The 27331-nt window shown below is 38.5% G+C and overlaps 1 protein-coding gene across 3 annotated transcripts; it reads left to right on the forward strand.

Moving 5' to 3' along the window:
• Positions 1 to 1567: 1567 nt before the first annotated feature.
• On the forward strand, positions 1568 to 25889 carry ZNF565 (zinc finger protein 565). Of its 3 annotated transcripts, XM_043600679.1 has the most exons (7): positions 1568 to 2022; positions 4290 to 4376; positions 5969 to 6037; positions 8324 to 8397; positions 12580 to 12706; positions 13392 to 13487; positions 22177 to 25889. In XM_043600679.1, exons 4-7 carry the CDS (start codon positions 8389 to 8391, stop codon positions 23445 to 23447), a joined length of 1503 nt encoding a protein of 500 aa, XP_043456614.1. In that variant the 5' UTR covers positions 1568 to 2022; positions 4290 to 4376; positions 5969 to 6037; positions 8324 to 8388; the 3' UTR covers positions 23448 to 25889. The 3 variants fall into 3 exon arrangements, with proteins under 3 accessions (XP_043456614.1, XP_043456615.1, XP_043456616.1); XM_043600680.1 differs by lacking the exon at positions 5969 to 6037; XM_043600681.1 differs by lacking the exons at positions 4290 to 4376; positions 5969 to 6037.
• Positions 25890 to 27331: the final 1442 nt, after the last annotated feature.

Here is a 27331-nt window from a genome sequence, read left to right on the forward strand (position 1 = left end):
CCCCGTCTATGGGATTTTATAGAGGGGTATCACTTGTGTATAAATTCTGTAACCTGCCTTTATTATTTAATAATGTATTTCATGGTAATGTTGTATTTTATAGTCACTATGTATTATTTCATTACATGGGGGAACCTGGGTGGCTCAGTCGGTTAAGTGTCCAACTTTGGCTCAGGTCATGATCTCACAGTCTGTGAGTTTGAGCCCCACGTCGGGCCATGTGCTGACAGCTCAGAACCTGGAGCCTGCTTCAGATTCTGTGTCTCCCTCTTTCTCCCCCTCCCCGCTTGAGCTCTGTCTCTCAAAAGTAAATAAACGTTAGTATTTCATTATCAAGATAACCCTAATTTTTTCATTTTTGCCTACTAAAGAGAATTTGTATTTCTATAATTTAGTTATGAGCTATTCCCAAAAGTGTTTTTGTGCATGCCACTCACATAGTTTTCAAGTTTATTTCTTTTTCACAGAGAGAGAGAGAGAGAGAGAGACAGAGCATGAGTGAGGGAGGGGCAGAGAGAGGGAGACACAGATTCTGAAGCAGGCCCCAGGCTCTGAGCTGTCAGCACAGAGCCCAATGGAGGGCTCAAACTCACGGACCACGAGATCATGACCTGAGCAAGTTGGACGCTCAACCAACTGAGCCACCCAGGTGGCTCACATACCACTCACATATTTTTATAATGGATTCCTTTGGGACATTAGAAATTTATTAAGAATTTTCAAAGGTGCAAAATCCTAATCTAGAACTCAGGGAGACAAGTTGCTTTTTAAAAGTTATAGTCTCGGGGCTCCTGGGTGGCTCAGTTGGTTAAGCATCTGACTCTTGATTTCGGCTCAGGTCATACTCTCATGGTTTGAGAGTTGCAATCCTGTGTTGGGCTCCTCACCAACGGCATGAAGCCTACTTGGGCTTCTCTCTCTGCCCCTCCCAGACACCACTCTCTCTCTCTCTCGCTCTCTCACTCTTTCTCTCAAAATAAATAAACTTTAAAAAGAATTTTTTTTTTTTTAAGTCATAGTCTCTGTGTGCCTGGCTAGCTTAGTTGGTGGAGCATTCGACTCTTGATCTCAGGGCTGTGAGTTCGAGCCCCATGTTGGGTGTGGAGATTACTTAAGGGAAAAAATAAAAGTTATAGTCTTTATTTACTTTTAAAGTGCAAATAACATAATAGGTGAGACAAAAGTAGTATACAGATATTCAAAGTAAAGGATAATAAAGAGCACTATTTTATCCTGATAGTAATGCTGTGATAATTCATAAGAGGGAGATAACTTGTGTGACCAGAACGGTCATTGTCTTATTGACCATGACTGTGACCATATTATTGACCATTGTCATATTGACCATGTCTAAGTCAAACTGATCTCATAAGAGCTCTGTGGAGGTAAATTAGTTTTCTTGAGTCCTATACAAGACGTGCAGTTTTTTTATTTAAATTTTATTTTTTTTTAATATTTATTTTGAGAGAGAGAGAGAGAACAAGCATGAGTGAGCAGGGGAGGGGCAGAGAGAAAGGGAGAGACAGGATCCAAAGCAAGCGTTTCAATCTGTCGGTGCAGAGCCCAATGCAGGGCTCAAACCCACAAGCCATGAGATCATGACCTGAGCCGAAGTCAGACACTTCACCAACTGAGCCACCCAGGCACCCCAATGCTTGTAGTTTTCATCATTCTAATCATCAGAAATCCAAAGTATGACCAATGGGGCAAGCTAAGTTTGTAGCTGTTTAGAGAACAGTGGGGCAGGTACAGAAGCATAATAGACTCATCTGGCAAGAAGAGCTGAAAGGAAGCACTGTTACACACTGTTATATACCGTTATACATAATACATATATATGTAATATACTAATGACTTTTCATTCTTTTCCAGGCAGGACATGAATATAGTTACCAAATCAAGAAGTTTGCAACTACTGGGAGCTGCAAAAGCAAAAACAAAAGCGATTCTGTGAAAATACAACTATTTTTAGAATATCCTAAGCTATTATTTTATGTTCAAGGGAAGATTGCTTAAAAAAAAGTAAGTATTTTCTTTTTTATCTGCTACTTAGGGATAGCTTACATTTATCAGAACTTAAAAATAATTTAAAAACTAATACATAATTATTGAAAAAACATGCACTTTAGTAAAACGAAGAACATTGAAGATCATAGCCCGCAATAACCAAAGTAATCTTTAAAGACAAAACTTCCTAGACATTTTTCATGTAATTTGTCTGTCTATATTGTCTGTATTGATGTATCTGTGTATTTTACAGATAGGAGCACATGAGCACATTTGTAACCTTTTTTTTTTTTTTTTTCCATTTAACCATACCTGCAACATTTTTATGTTGTTATTAGCTATTATATTACTACTAAATTTGTGAGTACTTAGAATTACTGTTTCATAGAAATCTTTCATTTAGTTAAACTCCCTGCTCTTGTCTTACTCAGAAAACTGAATATTGCCTGAAAATGTATATATCTCATTGTAATGATTTTTGGTTGATGTTTATACTGGGGAAATGTATGTTTACATCAATAAAATTCAATACATCATTTAAAATATAGCATATAAGGGTGTGCCTGGGCAGCTTGATCAGTTGGACGTTTGACTTCAGCTCAGGTCACGATCTTGCAGTTTGTGGGTTAGAGCCCTGTGTCAGGCTCTGTGCTAGCAGCTCAGAACCTAGAGCCTGCTTGGGATTCTGTGTCTCCCTCTCTCTCTCTATCCCTCCCCTACTCATGCTCTCTCTCTCTCTCAAAAATAAAATAAACATTAAAGAAAAAAAGAAATACAATTAATAAAACATCAATCATGCAAATATTTTGACAGGTACATAGATTGGTGTGTTAACAAAAGGGATATGCTGATGTTCATGATGCTCAGAGCAACTAGTTGTTAATAATTGGGGATCAAGAAGTAATGTTTTAAGAAAATTACAATCTAATACAATACTTTATTTTTTTTTAATTTTTTTAATGTTTATTTATTTTTGAGAGAGAGAGAGACAGAGTTGAGCCAGGGAGGGGCAGAGAGACAGGGAGACAGAATCTGAAGCAGGCTCCAGGCTCTGAGCTGTCAGCACAGAGACTAATGTGGGGCTCGAACTCACAGACCCCAAGATCATGACTTGAGCTGAAGTTGGACACTTAACCGACTGAGCCACCCAGGCGCCCCTAATACAATACTTTATTATATGTAGATTTTTTTGTGTGTTCAATTATGTTTTAGGAAATTATTTGGGTGCTTTGTGTTAAAATGTGATGCATTATATTTTTCACATTTTAAATAGTGGGAAAAAGGCTCTGGTTAGAGTTCTTGCACAGAATGATTGCTTTTTAGGAATAGATTACTAATGTTAAGGTGGAGATATCTCTATATGTCTAATTTTCATGACCTGGCAACTTCTCCCAGTCCCTGTGTGATGTGGGACCTTTGGCCTCTAAAGAATAAGAATGTCTATCAGTTTAGATAGAGAAAATCCAGGGATGTAGCTTCAAGCTTCACCAAGTGGTATATGGATGGCTAAACTTTGCTCAGAAGGATTGCACAAAGATTTGATGGTAGGATGTGGAGAAGCATGGTTTTGCTAGGTCAAGATCAACTTATCCTATAACTCATAATCTCTCTCTTTGGGGCCTTGTGTTTCACATCGTATGTTTGTGAAAAATCCCTTTGAGGTGTATGGAGTTGGAAATTAACAGCTCTGCTCTGTTATTTCTGAAGTTTCCTCTGACTTTTTTTTTTTTTTTTTGTAACGTTTATTTACTTTTGAGAGAGAGACAGAGCATAAGCGAGGGAGGGGCAGAGAGAGGGGGAAACACATAATCTGAAGCAGGCTCCAGGATCTGGGCTGTCAGCACAGAGCCCAATGCGGGGCTCAAACCTATGAACTGTGAGATCATGACCTGAGCCAAAGTTGGACACCTAACTGACTGAGCCACTCAGGCGTCCCCATGGATGTCCACACGCATCCATGTAGGCAGAGTCCCAGACCAAAGTAGATTCCACCAATCTATAGCTATACCATCTGAAACACATGGTCCCCCTAGCCACACATCAGGGAATAGAAAAACTAGAGAATTATGCAGTCCTGTCAGTGCCTCAGATTGAAGTGACACACATCACCACAGCTCAGATTCCATTGGACAAAACAGTTTATGGCCTTGCCTAACTGCAAGAGTCTGGAACATGTCATCTATGTACCCAGAAGGAGAGGAAAACTGAATAATGGGGAAATAATAGTAATTAAATTAATGTCTGCCACACTGGCTAAGACCCATTTCTTTTTGTGTGTGTAGGAAGTTGCTTCTGTAAATTAAATGTGATTTCTCTTTGGAGCAAGGAGGATATCCTGGATTGAGGGTTGACAAGAGGTCTGTGCACAGGTGAGTGAGCAGACTAACAAAAATGGAAGGCTTTCATATGAAAGCTCACTTCTGTGGGCATTCAGGAGCTTTATGTTATTATTTGAGAACAAGCCCCTAAAAGGCTGTAGAACTATAGAGAAAATCAATCTCCTTCAGCATATAAGTTCCCCAAAACACCTCACTGTCACTCATGAATCATTCCATTCATATTTCCTTTTATAATTCACCCCCCTGAACAAAGAGGAAGGTATAAATTATTTATGATTATAAAACATATGCTTAAGGGAAAACTTGAAAATATAGAAAAAAACCAAGATTCCCCCTGTAATTATACACACAGAGACAAATGTAAAAACGTAATTAAAAATTCTTTCAGTCCATCTTCTGTGCACACACACACGCATATATAGAACGTATGTATATTTTTCCTATAAAAATAGGATTACACTACACATACTACTTCATTAGCTACCTTTTTTGTCCAGCATTGTTTAACATCTTAACACCAACAAATATATGTGTTCATTTTATGGCAACAGTGTTCCCACTGTGTGGATATACTGTAATTTATTTATTTAACCAATCCTCCTTTTTAAGTTCTTTTCCAAGTTGTTTCCAGTGTCAGCAGTGTCTCCATCATGTAGCCCACACACATCTTTTGGATAGTCTCAGCTGTGGAATTGCTTCATCAGAGGACATACATAGTTTAATTTCTGTTAACATTGCCTTGTTGGAAGTTTACACAGCTAGAGCCCACTGTGTCTGTGATATGTTATAATAATCTCAAGTATTAGAGTCTGAAACAGAACTCATAATTGGTTTATTCAGACCTGCTCCTCTCAGGGTTCTTTGTGTTAAAAAAATGACAACTTCATACTTCCATTTCCTCAAGCCAAATACCTTAGCATCATTATGGCTTCTTCCTCCTTTTTTTTTTTTTTTCTTTTATACCTAAAATCAACAAATCCCATCAGCTCTACCTTCAGAGAATGTCTAATCTGATTAAGTCTCATCACTCCCCCCACCACCACCATCCCTAGTGCAAGCCACCCTCACCCCTTGCCTGGATTACTACAGTTACCTACCTTCTCACTGGTCTCCCTGCTTCCCTCCCCTTGTCTTCTTCCTTCACTTTCTTTGCATGATCCCTTTAAATGTAAATCAGAGTGTGCCATTCCTTGTCTTAAACCTTTAGTGGCTTCCTGTCTTATTCAAGAATAAAAAGCAAAGTTCTTACAGCGGCCCACAAGCCCCATGTGATCAGCTTCCAGACACCTCTGTCACCCAAATGAGCTGCTGACTTTCTCTTGCACACTCCATTCCAGCCACCCTAGTCCCCTTTATTAATCAAAGAAACTCTGCTCCTGCCTTGAGGCCTTTGCAGTTACTGTTCCCTATACTCTTAGATACCTGCATTTATCACTCCACTCACTCAGTGTTTACATATCACCTTCTCAATGAAAAGCCTTCTCAGGCCACCTTCCATTTCCCCAAAGCTCCCTATCCTCTAACGCTTCTTAATTTTTTTACATAGAATTTGGGCCACCCGACATATAAATAGGAGTATCAATGTCAGTATATCAATATTTGTTATTGTCTCTTTCCATTAGAATGTGAGATCCACTGGGACAGGGACTGGATTTATTATCTTCCTCACACCTAGAACCATGCCAATTGAGGTAGGAGCTCAGTAAATCTGAAAGAATTTTTGACTCCTCTTTCTCCATCTCCATATCTAATCAGATGCCAGAGCTTGTGGATTTTACTTCTGTACACCTTGAAATTATACCTTCCTTTTTATCTTCACTGCCATTATCCTTCATCAGGTCCTTTGTTTGCTTGCAAAAGTATAAGCACCTCTCAGTTGATCTCTCTGTCTCCAGTTTTACTCCTCTCCAATAAAATATTCTGGCCATATTGACCCTATCATTTCCCTCTTTAAATTCTTCAGTGGCCTTCCATTCATTAATGGGTGAAAAACAAACATTTATATATTCAGTTAGTAGTCATTGGACCCTTCTCCTCCAGACAGCATGGCAGGTGCCAGTCACAGTGATGATGATGCCTGGTCTTTGTCCTCATTGTTATTTTATTTCACTCATTCGCCTTCATTTTCCAACCCCTGATGTCATCACCAGCGTAAACTTCCTCTAGATTCTAAAACGAATTAAATTTAAATATAATTAAAAATTTAGAGAAAAATCCAGTTCCTCAGTCCTACTAGACACTTTTTACATACTTAGTGCATGTGGCTAATGCCAAATTATTGAGGGTACAGATGTGAAGATTTCCATCATCACAGAAAGATGTGGTGGACAGCACTAGTCTAGACCTTTCCCCAAACTACACAAGTCATTCCAAATTATTCTCTGCTCCCCAAATACACCATATACTTTTGGTCCACTATTTTTGTCACTTTTATTCATAGATCAGAATACTCTTCTGTACCTCTTCTGCCTATTTTTTTTTTTAACGTTTATTTATTTTTGAGACAGAGAGAGGCAGAGCATGAACGGGGGAGGGTCAGAGAGAGAGGGAGACACAGAATCGGAAGCAGGCTCCAGGCTCTGGGCCATCATCAGCCCAGAGTCCGACGCGGGGATCGAACTCACGGACCGCGAGATCGTGACCTGAGCTGAAGTCGGACGCTTAACCGACTGAGCCACCCAGGCGCCCCACCTCTTCTGCCTATTAAAATTCTCTGATTTTGAAGTCCCAATTCATATTCTACAACGTAGAAGACATTTTCCTTGACCCCACTGCATTGAGAAAATTAGTCTTCCTTCTCACCCACCCCACCCACAAACCATGGGAAGCTTCTTGCACCTCTGATTAGAACCAGCATTACTGTCCTCCTTAAAACCCCTGAGTTCTCAGGGTACCTGGGAGATTCAGTTGGTTAAGTGTCCAACTCGATCTCAGTTCAGGTCATGATGTCACAGTTTGCGAGATCGAGCCCCATATCCAGCTCTGCACTAACAACTCGGAACCTGCTTAAGATTCTCTCTCTCTTCCTGTCTCTCTGCCCCTCCCCCGTGCTCGCTTGCATGCGCACGCTCTCTCTCTCTCTCAAAATAAATAAACTTAAAAAAAAACACCTGAGTTCTCATTACTTTGAAGTACAGGCCATTTTCCATAGAACTCCACCCTTAACAAATACTAGAGGTGATATTCTGCAGGAAAGCAGTAGGGAAGGCTTAGATGGAAGATTAGGAGTGCTGGCCCAAGAGGCTTCTATAAATTGAGCTCCCATTCAGGTCAATACTCTGGATATGCAGGTGTGCTTTAAGATACCTGTTTACTATTATTTTCTTGCTCCTGTCTGGTGAGTCCAGGCAGGGCTGGAGTCTTTGATGAGGCCTCTGGTGTAGGTGGTGTTCCTTTCTAGACTTAGAAGGAGGAAGTAGAGCCAAAGAAGTACCCAAGAGGTTTTGCCTGTTGAGCTCAGAGAAGCGGGAAGACTTAGTTTTAGGGATATCTTTTTCTCAAGGTTTGGCCTGCACAGGTATGCTATGTTTGTAACCTGTGGGTACTGTCCTCATCTTTAGAGGATAAAGTAAGCAAGTCTGAGTCTTGACACTCTTTGCAGCAGCTGTAGAGGAAGATCAGCTTGGAACAGGTGGGAGCCAACTAGTCCCCGTGTAGGGTATAGATTAGCATCAGCAAGATGGGGGAATGTTCAGGCTGGAATCCCTCCTGCTGAGGTGGTAGGATTCTATGTGAGTGCTGGAGCGTATCTTCTTTGAATCCATTTTTTAGTTTCCCTGGAGTTTAGGGAGGGGCTGGGTTTTGTTAACTCTGTAGTTCTTGATATTAGTGTTGTGTGGTGGGACAAGGGGGAGGACAAGGGAAGCAGAGCAGGACATTGGAAGTACAGTTGTGTTAAGGTCGTCTATTTAGGAGTGCTCAGGCAAGCTCAGTTTATGAGAGATTTCCCCTTTTTTCCCCCTACTCTGCTTTTTCAGGACTCTGCACTTGCCCAAGAGAAGAATCTAAAGAAATCAGAGCAGCCCAGGTAGTTCTGAAAGCCATGGCACAGGTAAGCTGAAATTTCCTCTATCCTTGAAATAATCTCTCTTCCTTTCAAATCATGTGAACATGATTTGTGTTCTTTATCCTGAAACTTCCCTATCTCACTGAGCCCCATTCTTGTTCCCAGTTCCTCCATTCCAGGGATGGGTGATGGTGTTCCACTTCCCTTAGTGGCTCTCTCTTCTCCAACAGTGTAGACATATGGACACATGGCTCTTATCAGAGCAACAGTGGAGCAGAAATATATTGTCTTATAAGAAATGTGAGAGCCCCCTTTATCAGAACCCTGGTTGAGTGGGGCCAAAGATGAGATAACTTTGATCTTTTCCATTAATCTAGGTGGTTTCCTTTATTTTTATTTATTTATTTTTTTTCAACGTTTATTTATTTTTGGGACAGAGAGAGACAGAGCATGAACGGACGAGGGGCAGAGAGAGAGGGAGACACAGAATCGGAAACAGGCTCCAGGCTCTGAGCCATCAGCCCAGAGCCCGACACGGGGCTCGAACTCACGGACCGCGAGATCGTGACCTGGCTGAAGTCGGATGCTTAACCGACTGCACCACCCAGGCGCCCCATCCTTTATTTTTAAATGTTACATCTTTAAAAATCATAAAAATAAATAAATAAATATAATAAATATTTCATACTACCAAAGAATATATATAAAAACATATCTATAACATGTATATGGTGTAAAAAATAATAAAGTATTGGGGTGCCTGGGTAGCTCAGTTGATTAAGCATCCATCTTTGGCTCAGGTTGTGATCTCCCAGCTTATGGGTCCGAGCCCTGTCAGCACAGAGTCTGCTTGGGATCCTCTCTCTCTCCTCCTCTTTCTGTCCCTCCCGTACTTGCTAATGCACTCTCTCTCTCTCTCTCAAAATAGATAAACTTTAAAAGTAATAAAAAAGTATTGATGTACTCATTACTTAGACTAATGTACCATCTAAGCATCCCATATTCCCTTCCCAGATCATATTCCTTTCCACACTGCATTACTGTTCCTACCAATGGTTATGCTTGCCTTCGATTTTGTGTTTATCAGTATTTTGATTTTTTTTAAATTTTTTTTTTAACGTTTATTTATTTTTGAGACAGAGAGAGACAGAGCATGAATGGGGGAGGGTCAGAGAGAGAGGGAGACACAGAATCGGAAGCAGGCTCCAGGCTCTGAGCTGTCAGCACAGAGCCCGACGCAGGGCTCGAACTCACAGACCATGAGATCATGACCTGAGCCGAAGTCGGACGCTTAACCGACCGAGCCACCCAGGCGCCCCCAGTCCTTTGATTTTTATAATAGTTTTACCATATATGAATGCATACTAAGCAATATACTGCTGAGTGTTCTGTTTTCAAATTTTTGTGAAGTTATCTTACTCTATATTTTTGACCAGATTTTTTTCATTCAACACAATGTGCTTTCAAATCATTCATGTTAAATTGTGTAGCACTAGATTAGCAGTTCTCCAAGCAGGAAGACTCTGACACCCTCTCAAGAGATAATACCAACATGTTATTTGCCTTTCTGACTCATACTCTCCAATTACTGTACAATGGAGTTTCTTAGAAGCTATATGATATATGTTATCCCAACAGACTGAATGCAGAAGTAGATGTGAAAATCCAAGTGTCTTTTTTTCAGCCAGTCATTAAAGAGATTGCAAAAATGTAAAACAAAGCTATTAAGTTTTTTTGACAATAATTTTTTTTCATAAATTGTATGTTATGTTAACATGTAACAGGTTTATTATTGGTTACTTAAATAAATTAATAAATTAATATTTTTAAATTTCTCACTTTTAATTTCTAACCTGGTAATTATCGATAAATATAGCCAGCATTAACAGAGTTCTCTGAGGGGTGCCTGGGTGGCTCAGGCGGTTAAACATCCGACTCTTGGTATCAGCTCAGGTCATGATCTCACAGTTCATTGGATTGAGCCCTGCTGTCAGGCCAGAGTCTGCTTAGGATTCTCTCTCTCTCCCTCTTTCTCTGCCCCTAACAGTTTTATTTATTGTATATATAATTTTGTACAAGGAAATTCACCCATATAAGTGTAAAGTTCTGTGGTGTTTAGTGTATTTATAGAGTTCTACAACCATCAGCACAATCCATTTTAGAACATTTTTGTTACCCCCAAAAGAAATCCCATTTGCATTAGTCCCTCTCAACCACTCCTCCTCATCCACTGGCAACCGCTAATTTACTTTTCTATCTCTATGGATTTGCCTATTCGGGAGATTTCCTATGAGTAGAATCTTACAGTATTTGCTCTTTTGTGTCTGGCTTTTTTCATGTAGTATGTTTTCAAGCTTCATCCATGTTGTAACATTTATCAGTACTTCATTCATTTTTATACCAAATTTTATTCTTTTGTTTATTTAGTTTACCTTTTTCTTTAGTTCATCAGTTTATGGACATTTGGGTTATTTCTGCTTTTTGGCTATCATGAATAACGCTGCTGTGAACATTGGTGTATACCAGGGTTTTGGGGTGGACATAACGTTTTCGTTTCTCTGTACCTACATAATTCTATGTTTAACATTTTGAGAAACTGCCAAAACTTTTCCAAAGTGGCTGCTGCATTTTACATACCTGTCAGCAATGTGTTCTGATTTCTCCACATCCTCACCAACATGTGTTATTTTGTCTTTTTTGGTAATAGCCATCCTAAAGGACATGAAGTAGCATCTTATTGTTATTTTGATTTTCATTTCCCTAATGATTAGTGGTATTGAACATCTTTTCATATGCTTATTGGCCATCTGTATATCTTCTTTGGAGAAATCAAATTCTTTGCTTAGTTTTTAATTTTTTTTTATTGTTGAATTGTAAGACTTCTTTATATATACTGAATCCTTACCAGTTATAAGATTTGTAAATATTTTCTCCCAATTTTGTGGTTTGGATTTTTACTTTCTTTTACTTTTTTTTTTTAAGTAATCTGCATCCCAGTCCTATATTTTAAGATAGAGATTTATAAGACATTTTGGATCCTATCTTTTTTTTTTCTCTCTCTCCATGGAGAAAGGGTAAAGGATTCATTTTTAAAAGTCTTTATTATTGGCAAGGCTTTTGTTTGCTGTGTATTTTGTATATGCTATTTTGTTTATTTGTAAGATCCCACTTAGCTAGATTTTGCTCGTTCCCAGGCCCTTGTAGAATATAGAAGAGTCCTACTGTATGAAAGAGGTTTTAGTTCCAGTTACAGGAATATTGAAATGAATGTAGGCCTCTAGCCAAATAAATGTGCTTATTATACTACCTTCATGGCATAGGCACTCCTCCATAGCTTGCTTGCTTGATCACCTCCTTCCTACAGTGCCCTTCTCCATATCTTCTCTTTCTATCTTACAGACGTTTTCCTGGATGAGTCAGGTTGTCAATACCTGAACCTACTCATCAATTTTAACCTCACTAAAAATGGTACAGTTATTATGTGCCTCCTGATGGAAGCTATAGGAAGTACCCAGCACCACCTCTGACATATTCCTGCCCCTCCAAAAAACAATGTGAATCAGGCCTCCAGATCTAACTACCTTTTCACAGAAAGTATGGAAGTAAAGCAACATTTTAAACTGTTCCATGAAGATGCAATCAGCCAAGAATGTGGGAGATTCTACTGATTCAAATGTTTCTTTAATTAATAAATAAATAGCAATAAAAATTTTTGAAGGGTTTCTAGGGGCTCTTATAGATTCTAGAGACTTAAGGAGACCTACCCACTAAATGCAATGTGTGGATTTAATTTGAATCTTGATTTGAACAAACCAACTGTAAAAAATTACTTTTGAGAAGATTGGGGCAATTTGAAACTTGATCTGGTTATTAGGAAGTTATTGTTAATTTTATTAAGTATAATAATGATATTCTGGTTGTTATATGCTATTTTTAAAAAAAAGTTCTAATCTGCTAGGTACTAAAGTATTTATGGATAAAATACTATGATGTTTGGTATTTGGTATGTAAGATCTGCCTCAAAATACACGAGGGGTTAAAAAAAAAGGAAATAAAACAAGATTTGAAAAGTCTTGCAAAGTCTTACTAATTGTTGAAGCAGAGCAATGGATTCATGGGGGTCATACTACTCTGTATACTTTGGTATATTTTTTGAAAAATTTTGTAATAAATGTAAAAAATAAAAGCCCTCTCATTTACTAGTAATGCATGGGTTTATTATTTCAGGGGCTGGTAACATTCAGGGATGTGGCCATAGAGTTTTCTCAGGAAGAATGGAAGTGCCTGGAACCTGCCCAGAGAAACTTGTACAGGGATGTGACTCTGGAGAACTTCAGTAACTTGGTGTCACTAGGTAAGGATGTTGTATAATCTAGGGCCAGACAGGAAATGAAGCTTCCAGGGACTGTCACAGTGATAGGTTGTTATCACCTCTGGCAGGAAAAGGTAAAGGGAGGAAACTGCCCCTGGACAATGGTGAGAGCTAGAGTCATGGAGAAGGGCCTGGCTGGCAGCAACTGTAGCTGCCTCCAAAACTCCTGGGTCAGAGGAGAGAGGGAAAAGGATAAATACCCTGAGCTCTCTCATCCTACCCATTGGCCTTCTGCTGATGCTTCCATATGCCAAACCCAATGAGAAACCACAGAGCCAGGATAGTACAGTCCCTCTGTGTGGGGCACAGAGCAAGGAATGGATTGAGTGGGGAGGAGAGGGCAAATGGAGAATGACCACCATAGCTATCTACTCTAAATAACTCAGGACTAGCCTTCTGGAATTTCTGGTTTCTTCACAGTGAATTTCTAGGGAGACCTATAGGTTTCTGGCTAAATTTCTGCTCTCTGTTTCCAAGGGAATTCTTTGTGGTTTATGGATGTGCAAAGGGGTAGTTCCATTAGCACCTCTGTCTTCCTGTCCTTTGGACAAACTTTACACCTTCCTTCATTCCTTCCTTCATAATTGTCTCTTTCCTTGGTGACCAAGGGACTGTGTTTGAATTTTGGAACAGGACAATTATGCTCCATTTCTTTTCCTATTACCAGGACTTTCCATTTCTAAGCCTGACCTCATTTCCTTACTGGAACAAGGGAGAGAACCCTGGATGATTGCAAATGACGTGACAGGACCATGGTGTCCAGGTGAGTGAGGGGTGATCTAGTGGGGGGAGGTCATTGGGAATGATAATAGCCAGTAGGTGAGTCAACTGACAGCAGTAACTTAAGTCATTACTGAGAGGCTCCCCTCCAAGGTGTACTGAAAACTGTAGAACAGCCTGAGACATGAAGACACAAAGAGCAGAGATTGTGTCAGCCTCAGCTCCCAAGGGAACCTTGCCCTTACCCCCATTATCCTTTCTTCTTGCATATTTTCCTCCCACTTCAAAAAGAACATGCTCCCTTTTTCCCCTTTTGCTCCACTTTTACCTGTACTTTGGATTCTTTTTCCTGCAAGCATCTTCATCCCTTAAAAAATACTTTCGGGGCTCCTGGGTGGCTCAGTCGGCTAAGCGTCCAACTTCAGCTCAGGTCATGATCTCCCAGTTTGTGGTTTCGAGCTCAGGGTTGGGATCTGTGCTGACAGCTCAGAGCCTGGAACCTGCTTCGGGTTCTGTGTCTCCCTCTCTCTCTGCCCCTCCCCCACTCTCATTCTCTTTCTTTCAAAAATAAACATTAAAATTTTTTTAAAAATACTTATTTTCTTAAAACAGCTCATTTTACCCAATTCAGCAATTCATTTATTCTCTAAATGTTTGAGAGGTAAGGTCATGTAATGGCTAAGGGACTGACTTGGGAATCAGATTGAGTTCAAATCTTAGCTCTGCCAATTACTGAATCTGTGAGTTTAGGTAAATTGCTTAAAATCTCTGTGCTTCAGTTTTCTCCTTTGCAAATGAGATAAAAATAGAGCCCCCTTCATGTAATTATTATGGTTGTTATAGGAGTTAATAATGTGAAATGCCCAGAACAATGCCAGGCAGTAGTGACCATTAAATAAAAGTTATCAAGTATTATTAATTGGCACTTGCTGGGCAATACTGGTATCTTTGAATACTTACCAGTTACCCCCCCCCCCAACTCCTCTGTTGTTGTAGTTATTTATTTATTTTCATTGGGATTATTTTTTTCTCTATCTAAAGAACACCTAAAAATTTCCTTTTGTGTAGGTCTGTTCAATAAATTCTGTTTTTGACCGTATGAAAATGTCTTTGGGGAGACTGGGTGGTTCAGTGGGTTAAGTGTCTGACTCTTGATCTCAACTCTGGTCATGATCTCACAGTTTGTGGGATCGAGCCCCACATCAGGCTTTGTTGTGACAGCACAGATTTTTTCTCTCTCCCTGTCTCTCTGCCCCTCCTCACTTGTGTTCATACTCTCCCTCAAAACAAAACAAAAAAAAAGGTCTTTACCTTCTTTCTCATAGGATATTTTATATATTTGTTTGTTTCATTTTATTTATTTTTTTTTAATTTTTTTTTTTTAACGTTTTATTTATTTTTGAGACAGGGAGAGACAGAGCATGAACAGGGGAGGGTCAGAGAGAGGGAGACACAGAATCCGAAACAGGCTCCAGGCTCTGAGCTGTCAGCGCAGAGCCCGACGCGGGGCTCGAACTCACAGACCTCGAGATCATGACCTGAGCCGAAGTCAGCCGCCCAACCGACTGAGCCACCCAGGCGCCCCTGTTTGTTTCATTTTAAAGATTTAATTTTTAAGTAATCTCTACCCTCAACATAGGGCTGGAATCACAACCCTGAGATCAAGATTCCCATGCTATACTGACTGAACCAGCCAGTAGGATATTTTAAATGAGAATGGAATTAATGTGTTAGCAGGAATTTTCCAAAGAAGAAATCCTACCACTGACTTTTCTCTTCCAATGTCATCACTAGGTCAAGTTGTTCCAATTTTGGAAAATGTTCTCTACATATATTTTTTTTTTTAATTTTTAATGTTTATTTATTTTTGAAAGAGAGTAAGAGAGTGGGGGAGGGGTAGTGAGAGAGGGAGACACAGAATTGGAAGCAGGCTCCAGGCTCTGAGCTGTCAGCACAGAGCCCGACACAGGACTCGAACTCACGAGCTGCAAGGTCGTGAACTGAGCCGAAGTCAGACACTTCACCAACTGAGCCACCCAGGCACCCCTACATATATTTAAAACTAGTGTTACTTGGAAAGGAAACTTGCTTCTCTGTTTATCTCTCATCGTTTTGATTATATGATTTAGAATCTGCATGTCCTTTTTTTTTTTTTTTAATGTTTATTTATGCTGGGGAAGGGCACAAAGGGAGGGTGAAGAGGATTCAAAGAGGGCTCTGTGCTGACAGCAGAGAGCCTAATGCAGGGCTTGAACCCACAAACTGTGAGATAATGACCTGAGCCGAAGTCAGACACTTAACCAACTGAGCCACTTAGGCGCTCAAATCTGCATGTCCTTTTAACTTTCTCTGTACTGGTGCTATGAAGTTCTAAGAACTGTTTCTTGTATTATATGTAATGTTATTGTATTTTACATTTTTGTAAAACTTGAATTATATTTTTTCTACCCTCTTTTTTTGGTCTAAAAATTATGACATATCTTTGCGTATCCTTTTTTTAAAAAGTCACAGCCACTTGAAGTGTGTCCATGTACTCAAGATTTTGTTAGAGTTTCTTCTTTGAATCAATCCAAGATTCTTTCACTTTAATAAGGGGATTCAATCTATTCTCATTATTGTAATGACTAATGTGTCTATTCTTATTCCTGTCATTTTATTTCATATGTTCTGTTCTTCACTTCTATTTCTGGCTATTTCCATTCTGCTCACCTTTGATTATCCCTCTTTCTACCCTCAAATGATTTTAAAGTTGTACTTCCTATTGCTTTGAAAGAATAGTCTTTAATATGACTTTTAAAAATTGGGGTACCTTGGTGGTTCAGTAGGTTAAGCATCTGACTCTTGATATTGTCTCAGGCCGTGACATCCCAGTAGTGAGATTGAGCCCCGCTTAGGGCTCCTTGCTGTGTGTAGAGCCTGCTTGGGGTTCTTTCTCTCCCTCTCTCTCTGCCCCTGCCCCACTTGCATGTATCAGCGCTCACTAAATAAATAAATAAATAATAATAAATTTAAAATGTACTTTTAAAACTGTGTTTCTTTACCTACCTCAAGACTGAAATAGAATTTTTTTCTTTTTAGTAAAGTTTTTAACTTTTTTATTTTGAATAATTTTTAGGCTTATAGAAAACTAGCAAAATTGTTAGAATTCCCATATGCCTTTCCCCCAGCTTCCACTAATGTTAACATTTTACATAACCATAGTACAGTTATCAAAACTAGGAAATTACCATTGGTACAGTAGTATTAACCAATATAGATGTTATTAGAATTTTGTCAGATTTTCCCCTAATGTTCTCTTTCTGTCCTAGGATCCAGTCCCAGATCCCCTGTTACATTTAGTTATTGTGTCTCCTTAGCATCTTCTAATCTGTGATAGTTCTTCAGTCTTTCATGACCTTGATACTTTTGATGAGTACTATTGTGGAGAGTACTTGGTGTTAACATGGTTTAATACTGGTGGTGTTAAACTTGATCACTTGGTTAAGGTAGTGTCTCTCGTGTTTGTCCCTATAAAGTTACTATTTTCCCATCTGTAATTGGTAATTATCTTGGGGGGAGATACTTTGAGAATATACATTTTGCCTACTGATTTTAGCATCCATTGGTGGATCTTCTCTGTAGCAGTTATTACAATAGTGTTGCCTCGTGTTGATTTTCTTTGTACCTTATTCCTTCTAAATTTATTAATTGGAATTCTCCTGTCAGAAAAAGTTGTCCCTTCCCCCTCTCCCATTCATTTATTTATTCAGTGATTTATTTTTATTAATATGGGCTCATGGGTATTTATTATATTCTATGGGTTGTAGCCCAGTACAATTGAACAAAATAAATACGTTATTTATTTTGTTGTTCAAATTATTCAAGCTTTGGCCATTGGGAACACCTTCAGGTTGTCCCTGGGTTCTCTTGACATGTCCTCATTCTGTTTTGAGGACTTCCTTATTTTACCACAGCATGTTTCAGGTTTATCTTGTATTTTTCCTGCCCCAGCCCTTCCTCAAAGAAGCCCTGGTTTCTTTTATTGGAGAATGGTATGAAATAGCATCTTTGAATGTCTTTTTCTGAGCAAAGTAAGACTTTTACCATATTTTACTTCCCTGTGCCTTACCAGGGTTTGGCAAACTACAATCAATGGGTCAGATCCAGCCCGTGGCCACTTCTTGTACCACCTACAAACTAAGAATAGTTTCTACATTTTGAAAGGGCTTAAAGATAGATAGATAGATAGATAGATAGATAGATAGATAGATAGATAGATAGGGCTTAAAGATAGATAGACAGACAGACGGACACACACCCACATGCATGCATGCATATGCTACAGATACCTTATGTGGTCCACAAAGCCTAAAACATTTACTATCTGGTCCTTTCCAGAAAAAGTTTGTTGGCCCTTGCCTAGATTCATCCTCACCCTCACCCCATTCTGATTTTGTTTTCATGATCTGGAATTCTAGTTTCATACTATTGTTGTTCTTATATTTCATAAATTTATTATTATTTTTTTAATGTTTTATTTTTTATTTTTGAGAGAGAGAGAGAGAGAGAGAGAGGGAGAGGGAGAGGGAGAAGCTGGTGGGAGCAGAGAGAGAGGGAGACCAAGAATCCACAGCAGGCTCGAGGCTCTGAGCTGTCAGCACAGAGCCTGATTCGGGGCTCAAACCCATGAACCGTGAGATCATGACCTGAGCCGAAGTCAGATGTTTAACCAGCTGAGGCACCCAGGCACCCCTATTTATTTATTTTGAGAGAGAGCATGCACATGCACAAGCAGGGGAGGGGCAGAGAGAGGGGGGAGAGAGAATCCCAAGCAGGCTCCATGCTGACAGCACAGAGCCCAACATGAGGCTTGAACCCACAAACCATGAGATCATGACCTGAGACGAAATCAAAGAGTCAGATGCTTAACCAACTGAGCCACCCAGGCTTCCCTAGCCATTTTTAAGTATACAATCCAGTAGCATTAATTACACTCCTAGTGTTGGGCACCCATCACCACTACCCCAGAACTTACTCATTATCCCAAATAAAAACTCTATCCATGAAACAATGACTGTCTATTTTCCCTTTCTCCCAGCCCCTAGTTACCTCTGTTCTACTTCCTGTCTTTATAAATGTGACTATTCTAGGTATCTCATGTATTTCATGTAGCATAATGTTTTCAAGGTTCATCCATGTTGTAGCACTTACCAGAATTTTTAGAAAAGCTGAGTGTTTTCCATTGTGTGTATATACCACCTTCTGTTTATCCATTTGTCTGTTGATGGATGCTTGGGTTCTTTCTACCTTTTGGCTATTGTGAATAATGTTCCTGTGACCATGGATATACAAGTATTTAAGTGCCTGTTTTCACTTCTTTTGGGTATATACCTAAGAGTGGGATTGTTGGATCAGATGATAATTGTATGATTAACTTTTTTGAGAATATTTTCTCAATTTTTAAAGAACTTTTCATAAATCATAAAGATTATCCCATTACCTGCTATATAAGTTTAAGGGGGTACCTGGATAGCTCAGTTGGTTGAGCGTCCAACTTTGGCTCAGGTCATGATCTCATGGTTCATGGGTTCGAGCCCCATGTTGGGCTCTGTGCTGACAGCTCAGAGCCTAGAGCCTGCTTCAGATTCTGTGTCTCCCTCTCTCTCTGCCCCTCCTCTACTTCACTCTATCTCTCAAAAATAAATAAACATTTAAAAAAAATTTTTTTTTTAAGTTTTAAGTATTTTCCTGTCACTTGTCTTTTGATTTTACTTTTGGTGTTTTTTGTTCATGTGCAAGTTTTTTTTTCTTTTGTTTTTCACCTTTACATATGGAATTTACTAGTCTTCGCTTTGGTTCCTTTTTGAATTTGAGTCATTGTTTCATTGTTAGGTTTCCCCATACCTAGGTTATAAAGTATCTACTTTGTTTCCTCCTAGTATTTGTATGGTTTCCATTTTCTTTTAACATTAAAACTCTACTTGGAGTTTGTTCTGGTATATGGTGGCATAACATATGGATACATTTTTTTTTAAATGACACATTTGTATCTAATTTATTTATTTTTATTTTTTTAAATTTACATCCAAGTTAACATATAGTGTAATAATGATTTCAGGAATAGAATTTAGTGATTCATCACTTACATATAACACCCAGTTCTCATCCTAACAAATGTCCTCCTTAGCCCATTTAGCCCATCCCCCCACCCAAAACCCCTCTAGCAACCCTCAGTTTGTTCTCTGCATTTGTCTTTTATGGTTTGTCTCTCTCCTGTTTTTATATTATTTTTGCTTCCCTTCCTTTATGTTCATCTGTTTTATATCTTAAATTCCACATATGAGTGAAATCATATGATATTTGTCTTTCTCTAACTGACTTATTTTGCTTAACATAATATACTCTAGGGCACCTGGGTGGCTCAGTCAGTTAAGTATCTGACTTCAGCTCAGGTCATGATCTCGCAGTTTGCGAGTTCAAGCTCCGCGTCAGGCTCTATGCTGACAGCTCAGAGCTTGGAGCCTGCTTCAGATTCTGTCTCCCCTTCTCTCTGCCCCTCCCATACTCATGCTCTGTCTCTCTCTGTTTCTCAATAATAAATAAATGTTAAAAAAAATTTTTTTTAAATACACTCTAGCTCCATCCATATTGCTGCAAATGGCAAGATTTCTTTTTTTTTTTTTTTTTGATTGCCAAGTAATATTCCATTGTATATACACACCACATCTTCTTTATCCATTCATCAGTCAGTGGACATTTGGGTTCTTTCCATACTTTGGCTATTGTCGATGGTGCATGCGCCCCTTCGGAGCAGCACTCCTGTATCCTTTGGATAAGCACCTAGTAGTGTAATTGCTGGGTCATAGGGTAGTTCTATTTTTAATTTTTTGAGGAACCTCCATACTGTTTTCCAAAGTGGCTGCACCAGTTTGCATCCCCACCAGCAGTGCAAAAGGGTTCCTTTTTCTCTGTATCCTCACCAACAGCTGTTGTTGCCTGAGTTGTTAATTTTGGCCATTCTGACAGGTGTGAGGTGATATCTAATTGTGGTTTTGATTTGTATTTCCCTGATGATGAGTGATGTTGAGCATCTTTTAATGTGTCTATTAGCCCTCTGGATGTCTTCTTTGGAAAAGTGTCTATTCATGTTTTTTGCCTATTTCTTTACTGGATTATTTGTTTTTTGGCTGTTGAGTTTGATAAGTTCTTTATAGATTCTGGAGAATAACCCTTTATTTGATATGTCATTTGCAAATATCTTCTCCCATTCCATTGTTTGCCTTTTAGTTTTGCTGATTGTTTCCTTCACTGTGCAGAAGCTTTTTGTCTTGATGAGGCCCCAACAGTTCATTTTTGCTTTCATTTCCCTTGTCTCTGTAGACATGTCACATAAGAAGTTGCTGTGGCTGAGGTCAAACAGGTTGTTGCCTGTTTTCTCCTCTAGGATTTTGATGGCTTCCTGTCTTATGTTTAGGTCTTTCCTCCATTTTGAGTTTATTTTTGTGTATGGTATAAGAAAGTGGCCCTTGTTCATTCTTCTGCATGTTGCTCTCCAGTTTTCCCAACACCATTTGCTGAAGAGAGTGTCTCTTTTCCATTGGATATTCTTCCCTGCTTTGTCAAAGATTAGTTGGCCAAATGTTTGTGGGTCCATTTCTGGGTTCTCTGTTCTGTAGAGATCTATGTACTTCATTGGTCTATGTGTCTGTTCTTGTGCCAGTACCATACTGTCTTGATGGTACTTGATGGTACTTGTCAAGCTTTGTAATACAGCTTAAAGTCCGGGATTGTGATGCCTCCAGATTTGGTTTTCTTTTTCAGGATCGCTTTGGCTATTCGGGGTATTTTCTGATTCCATGCAAATTTTAGGATTTCTGTTCTAGCTCTGTGAAGAATGCTGGTGTTATTTTTATAGGGATTGCATTGGATATGTAGTTTGCTTTGTATTGGCATTTTAACAATATTTGTTCTTCCCACCCATGAGCATGCAATGTTTTTCCTTTTTTTGTGTGTGTCTTCTTCAATTTCTTTCATAAGCTTTCTATAGTTTTCAGTGTATAGATTTTTCACCTCTTCGGTTAGGTTTATTCTTAGGTATTTTATGGTTTTTGGTGATAGATACACTTTTATCTTTTTCCAAATGAGTATCCTGTTGTCCAAACTTTATTTATTACAAAAATTATCCTTTTCCCCTTTGAAATACCACCTTTATAATAAATTCAATTTCCATATAAACTCCAGTCTCTTTCTGGCTTTCTATTGTGTTCTACTTATCTGTCTCTAGAATGCAGTATTTGTTCATCAAACAACCCATTATTAAAAGTTTATTATATCCTAGGGTTTGGTTACAAAAGCTAGTTAGAAAGGCTGTATTTTTACCTTTGGGGATATTTAGGAGGAACAAAACAAAAAGATCAACAGATGAATAAGTAAATGAAAATCTAATTACAACTGATAAAAGTATTATGAAGGCAGGTGCAAGATGTGGAAGAGAGACCTATATAAAAATTAAGAACACCCAGCTTAATTTCTTTTGCTCCCTTCTGGCACCTCATCATATTTGTGCTTTCATGTACTCTTTAGAAATTGCACAGCAATATTTGAGACTTACATAAGCCATTCACTTTTTAAGGTTATTTTCATTTTGTCTCTCTAGTCAGCTATAAAATTTTTTGTTTCTCTTAATGAAGCTTGCTTGTATTTTCTTTTTTTTTTTTTCTTTTCTTTTCTTTCTTTCTCTTTTTCTTTTTCAGAGCTGGAGTCCAGGTGTGAGAAATTTCCACAAAAAGATATTTTTGAAGTGGAGTCATTCAATTGGGAGATCATGGAAAGCCTTAAATGCTGTGATTTTGAGGGCTCCAGTTTTGGAGATGACTGGGAATGCAAAGGCCAATTTGAAAGACAACGAGTAACTCAGGAATGCTGTTTCAAGCAAGTAAAAATCACATATGAAAACATGCCCACTTTTGAGCATCATACATCCCTCACTTTACATCAGAACAATGAGATTGGTGAAAAACTGATCGAATGTAATGAGTGTGGGAAAGCATTTAGCCGTGGCTCACACCTTATTCAGCATCAGAAAACTCATACTGGTGAAAAACCATTTGACTGTAAGGAATGTGGGAAGGCCTTTAGTCGTGCCTCACACCTTGTTCAACATCAGAGAATTCATACAGGTGAGAAACCTTATGATTGTAAGGAATGTGGGAAGGCCTTTGGTCGTACTTCAGAACTTATTCTACATCAAAGACTTCATACTGGTGTCAAACCCTATGAATGTAAAGAATGTGGAAAGACCTTTAGACAGCATTCACAACTTATTCTGCATCAAAGAACTCACACGGGTGAGAAACCCTATGTATGTAAAGACTGTGGGAAGGCTTTTATTCGTGGCTCACAACTTACTGTTCATCGGAGAATTCATACGGGTGCAAGACCCTATCAGTGTAAAGAATGTGGGAAAGCCTTCAGACAGCATTCACAGCTTACTGTCCACCAGAGGATTCATACTGGTGAGAAACCCTATGAGTGTAAGGAATGTGGGAAGGGCTTTATCCATAGCTCAGAAGTTACTCGACATCAAAGAATTCATTCTGGGGAGAAACCCTACGAATGTAAGGAATGTGGGAAGGCTTTTAGACAACATGCACAGCTTACACGACATCAGAGGGTTCATACTGGTGACAGACCCTATGAATGTAAGGACTGTGGGAAGGCCTTTAGTCGTAGTTCATACCTTATTCAACATCAAAGAATTCATACAGGTGACAAACCCTATGAATGTAAGGAATGTGGGAAAGCCTTTATCCGTGTTTCACAACTGACTCATCATCAGCGAATTCATACTTGTGAGAAACCCTATCAATGTAGGGAATGTGGAATGGCCTTTATTCGTAGTTCACAACTTACTGAACATCAGAGAATTCATCCTGGTATCAAACCTTATGAATGTAGAGAATGTGGGCAGGCCTTTATTCTTGGCTCGCAGCTCATCGAACACTACAGGATCCATACTGGTTAGAAAGCCTTGAATGTTAAGGGTATAGGAAAGCCTTTACATGGATTTCACACCTGACTCAATATTAGGTTATGTGTAATGTAATGTGATTAATGTCAGAAAACCCTCACTTGTCATTTCCATTACGGAACATGGGATTATTCCTACCAGAAGAAAATTCAATAAATGCAGGAATTCTTTTTGCCTCACACTCACTGCTTACTAAGCATCAGAAAACTTATGCTGAAAAAAATATTAATGTGACTATAGAAAACCTTTCTGTTACCACACAAAATGTGTTAAACTTCTGAGAATTCCTAAGAGAAAATGACCCTATTAAGGTATTTTCTGAATGTGCCTTTTACCATGATATACATATTATTTAGTATTATCTCAGTTCTACCAGTTACCGACTGTATAGCATTGAACAAATTATGCAATCTTCCTGTTTCTCAGTTTACTTGTTTTTAAGCAGTAATCATTATACTTACCTGATAGAGTTCTCCTGAGGACTATCAGATATTTTTTATAAACCCTATATATAGTTCAATAAATATTAGTTATTGTTGTTAATTTATAACAGTATTACTGTTAAGGAGTTCATGTGAGAGAAGGGCCTTATGAATGTGCCAAATAACAAAAAGCCTTCATAACCACTTGTTAACAATAATTCATTCTGGAAAACAGTAGTAAAGTATAATTAGCATAAGAAGGTCTTCATGGTATTGAAAGCTAGGAAGTCACAAGATTAGAAATTAACAGAAGAGTAGCCAAAAGAAATCGACCCACTTAGAAATCTAAAGCCACTTCCAAGTATAACTCAAGAGCAGTCAAAAAATTCTATACATCAAAACCAGTTCCGTACAGCCAAAGCTATGTTCCTGTCACCCCAGGATTGAAGGTAAGGGCTTTGTTCTCCAAATGTAGATCTCCAGCACTTACTCATTGCCAGTCACATACTAAGCCTATTGAATGGATGAATGGTCAACTCTAAAAATTAGAGGGAAATTACCACATAAACCCATATCAATAGTAAGAATGATAATTAAAAATAAAAAGTAAAAAACAACAGTAGGCTGAATCTGAAGGTTGTTTATTTAACAATATAATAAGATGGAAGACTGACAACTCTGAACTAGAAGAAAAACATTTAGCCTTATGAATAAGGAAGGGGTGGGTATTTCTTTTAAATAGCTACTATGCCTGGCTTTAATGTATTTGGAAATTTAAAGAGAATGGATTTCTACAAAAGTATCAAAACTGGTTTAAGAAGACATGGAATACCTGAATGATTGCAGAAGGACATAAAAAGACATCAAAGCTCTTCCCTTTAAAAACAGTTTAGCCTACTAAAACTTCAAGGAACAGATAGATAATCCCTGAGAGAAGCTTGCCAGTTCGTTTCCAAGGCTAAATAAAACTATGATTAAAAAAAAAAAAGGATAGCTCCCAAGAAACAAATTGTAGATGATCATCATTTGTGAAAATAAATATAAATAAAATTGCTGCTAATTGAATCCAATCTCTTCAAAGTTAGAAGCTAATTAAAAAAAATTTTTTTTTTAATGTTTATTTTTGAGAAAGAGTGTGAGTGGAGAAGGGACAGAGAGAGAGGGAGAATCTGAAGCAGGCTCCAGGATCTGAGCTGTCAGCACAGAGCCTGACATGGGGCTAAAGTTACAAGCTAATGTTAAGTAGAATGTCTAGAATTTCACCAGTTGTGGATTAATTATGTTTTCAGAATTTTGATATAACTCCAGGAGATGACAATGGTAGGGGAGAGAGCCCTGATCCAACCCTAGCGATACACGGATCACAGCCTGTGAATGAATCTGGGGAATCTTAAGGAAACATCCCCTCAGTCCAGGCAGTGGCTGGGGCACACGGCCTGTTGTGTCCCGATGCCTTCCATCTTCTCAGTCATCCAGACTGTTGACTAAAGCACCTGTATTTTCTGCGTGTGTCACTGCCTACACAGGATTAGGAAGTAGTGTTCTGTATGTCATTTTAAGTGGTTTAATGATTACAGTGTACATTTGGAGGAGTTCAAAGCTATGACGTTAAAAAGTGTCACTTTGAATAGTAACAGCACACTCATAGGATAAATATCTTAAAGTTACAATTTGGTATATAATCTCCACTCCATCTCTGCTGTTACTCTATGTACCTATCACTGCTGTCAAGTTCTTGTGTGTACTGCCTGATTTTTATGTTTGCCTAAGTGTGGACATACACATAACACTCTTTATAAAAAAGATTTTTACATAAATGGTAGCAAATTTCTATACTTGTTATTTTTGCTTATCCATACACCTTGAAATTGGATCATATTGATACATATATAGCTGCCTTATTCTTCCTTAACAGCTGCATAGTATATGTGTTTCATAATTTATCCTGTCAATTTAGTTTTTTCCATTAATTTTGCTTTCAAACAATTGTATAATAAATATCCTTGCACATAAATTATTTTCTATATGTGTGCTATCTCTTTAAGATACATTCCTGAAAATGGAAGTACTAGATCAAAATGTATATACATTTTTAAAACTCTCTGTTTACACAAAATCTTATAATGTACCTCCAGTGCCCCCATCACCAGCTTCAGTAATTATTAGCTCATGGCCCATCTTGTTGTGTCTTTATCTCCACCCACTCCTCCACCCTCATGTTAGTTTTGAAGTAAATCCCGGCAACATCATTTAATCTATAAATATTTCAGTATGTATCTACAGTATATCACAACTTGAGAGACGATTTTCACTCCTTAAAAAAAAATGGCAATACTGTCATTACACATATGATGATGGTCAGTGTTCCCATTTCTAATTGTTTCATAAATGTCAATTTTTTTTACAGTTAATTGAGGGGCACCTGGGTGGCTCAGTCAGTCAAGTGTTCAACTTCGGCTCAGGTCATGATCTCACAGTTCGTGGGTTTGAGCCCCACGTCAGGTTCTGTGCTGACAGCTTGCTCAGAGCCTGGAGCCTGCTTCAGATTCTGCATCTCCTTTTCTCTCTACCCCTCCCCTGCTCACGTTCTGTCTCTGTCTCTCGAAAATAAATAAATGCAAAAACAAAAATTTTTTAAGTTAATTGAGATCCAAATTATGTCTACAAAATGCAGTTGTTACATCTCTTAAGTCTCTGTCAGTGCATTCTTCCTTATCCTTTTTTACCCCCCTGGTAATTTATTTTATGAAGAAACTAGATCATTTGCCTTGTAGATTTTCTCAGAGCCTAGTTTTTGCTGACTGAATCCCTGGTGTAGTTTAACATACTCCTCTATTATTGGTATTGCCCATAAATTGGTAGTTGGTATCTAGAGGCTTGATCAGATTGAAGAGGTGTTTTGTTGTGTTTGGCTAAGACTATTTACAGGTGGTTAGTATTGAGACACAACATTGAGGTGTCTTTTTATGATGTTAGCAACCATTGTTCAATTGATCTATTAATCCACTAAGGATTACGGAATGGTATCCTATTTCTTCTTTTATTAGCCAGAATATTTTTATGAAGAAAAACTCCCCTTTAACTGCTACGTGGTTTTCCCTATTACTGTAAGTAAAGGCGAGATAAACGCTTCTTTCTTTCTCTTTACTGGTTTCAAAATAATGAGTTGGTTCCCTAGCATTCTGCCATGATAACCTATGAGTTTAGGTCTGTGTGTGTAGCATATTTAATATATTTAAATACAATTAGGTTGTACTCTCATTGATACTCAAATTGCTCCACGTTTGGAATGTGGGAGCCCCTTCCCCTGGCTCCTCTGTCCTTTTGATATGACCGCAGTAGTCTTTGATCACTTGCTTGCAGTCTGCCACAAATGTTCCAGGCTCATCTTGTTCATACCCTACCTCCCACCTTGAAGTAGCCATTTTCCAAGGAGTCATTTTTGTGTTGTTGTTG

The sequence above is a fragment of the Prionailurus bengalensis genome, chromosome E2 (genome assembly GCF_016509475.1).
Source record: "Prionailurus bengalensis isolate Pbe53 chromosome E2, Fcat_Pben_1.1_paternal_pri, whole genome shotgun sequence".
Classification (NCBI taxonomy): Eukaryota; Metazoa; Chordata; class Mammalia; order Carnivora; family Felidae; genus Prionailurus; species Prionailurus bengalensis.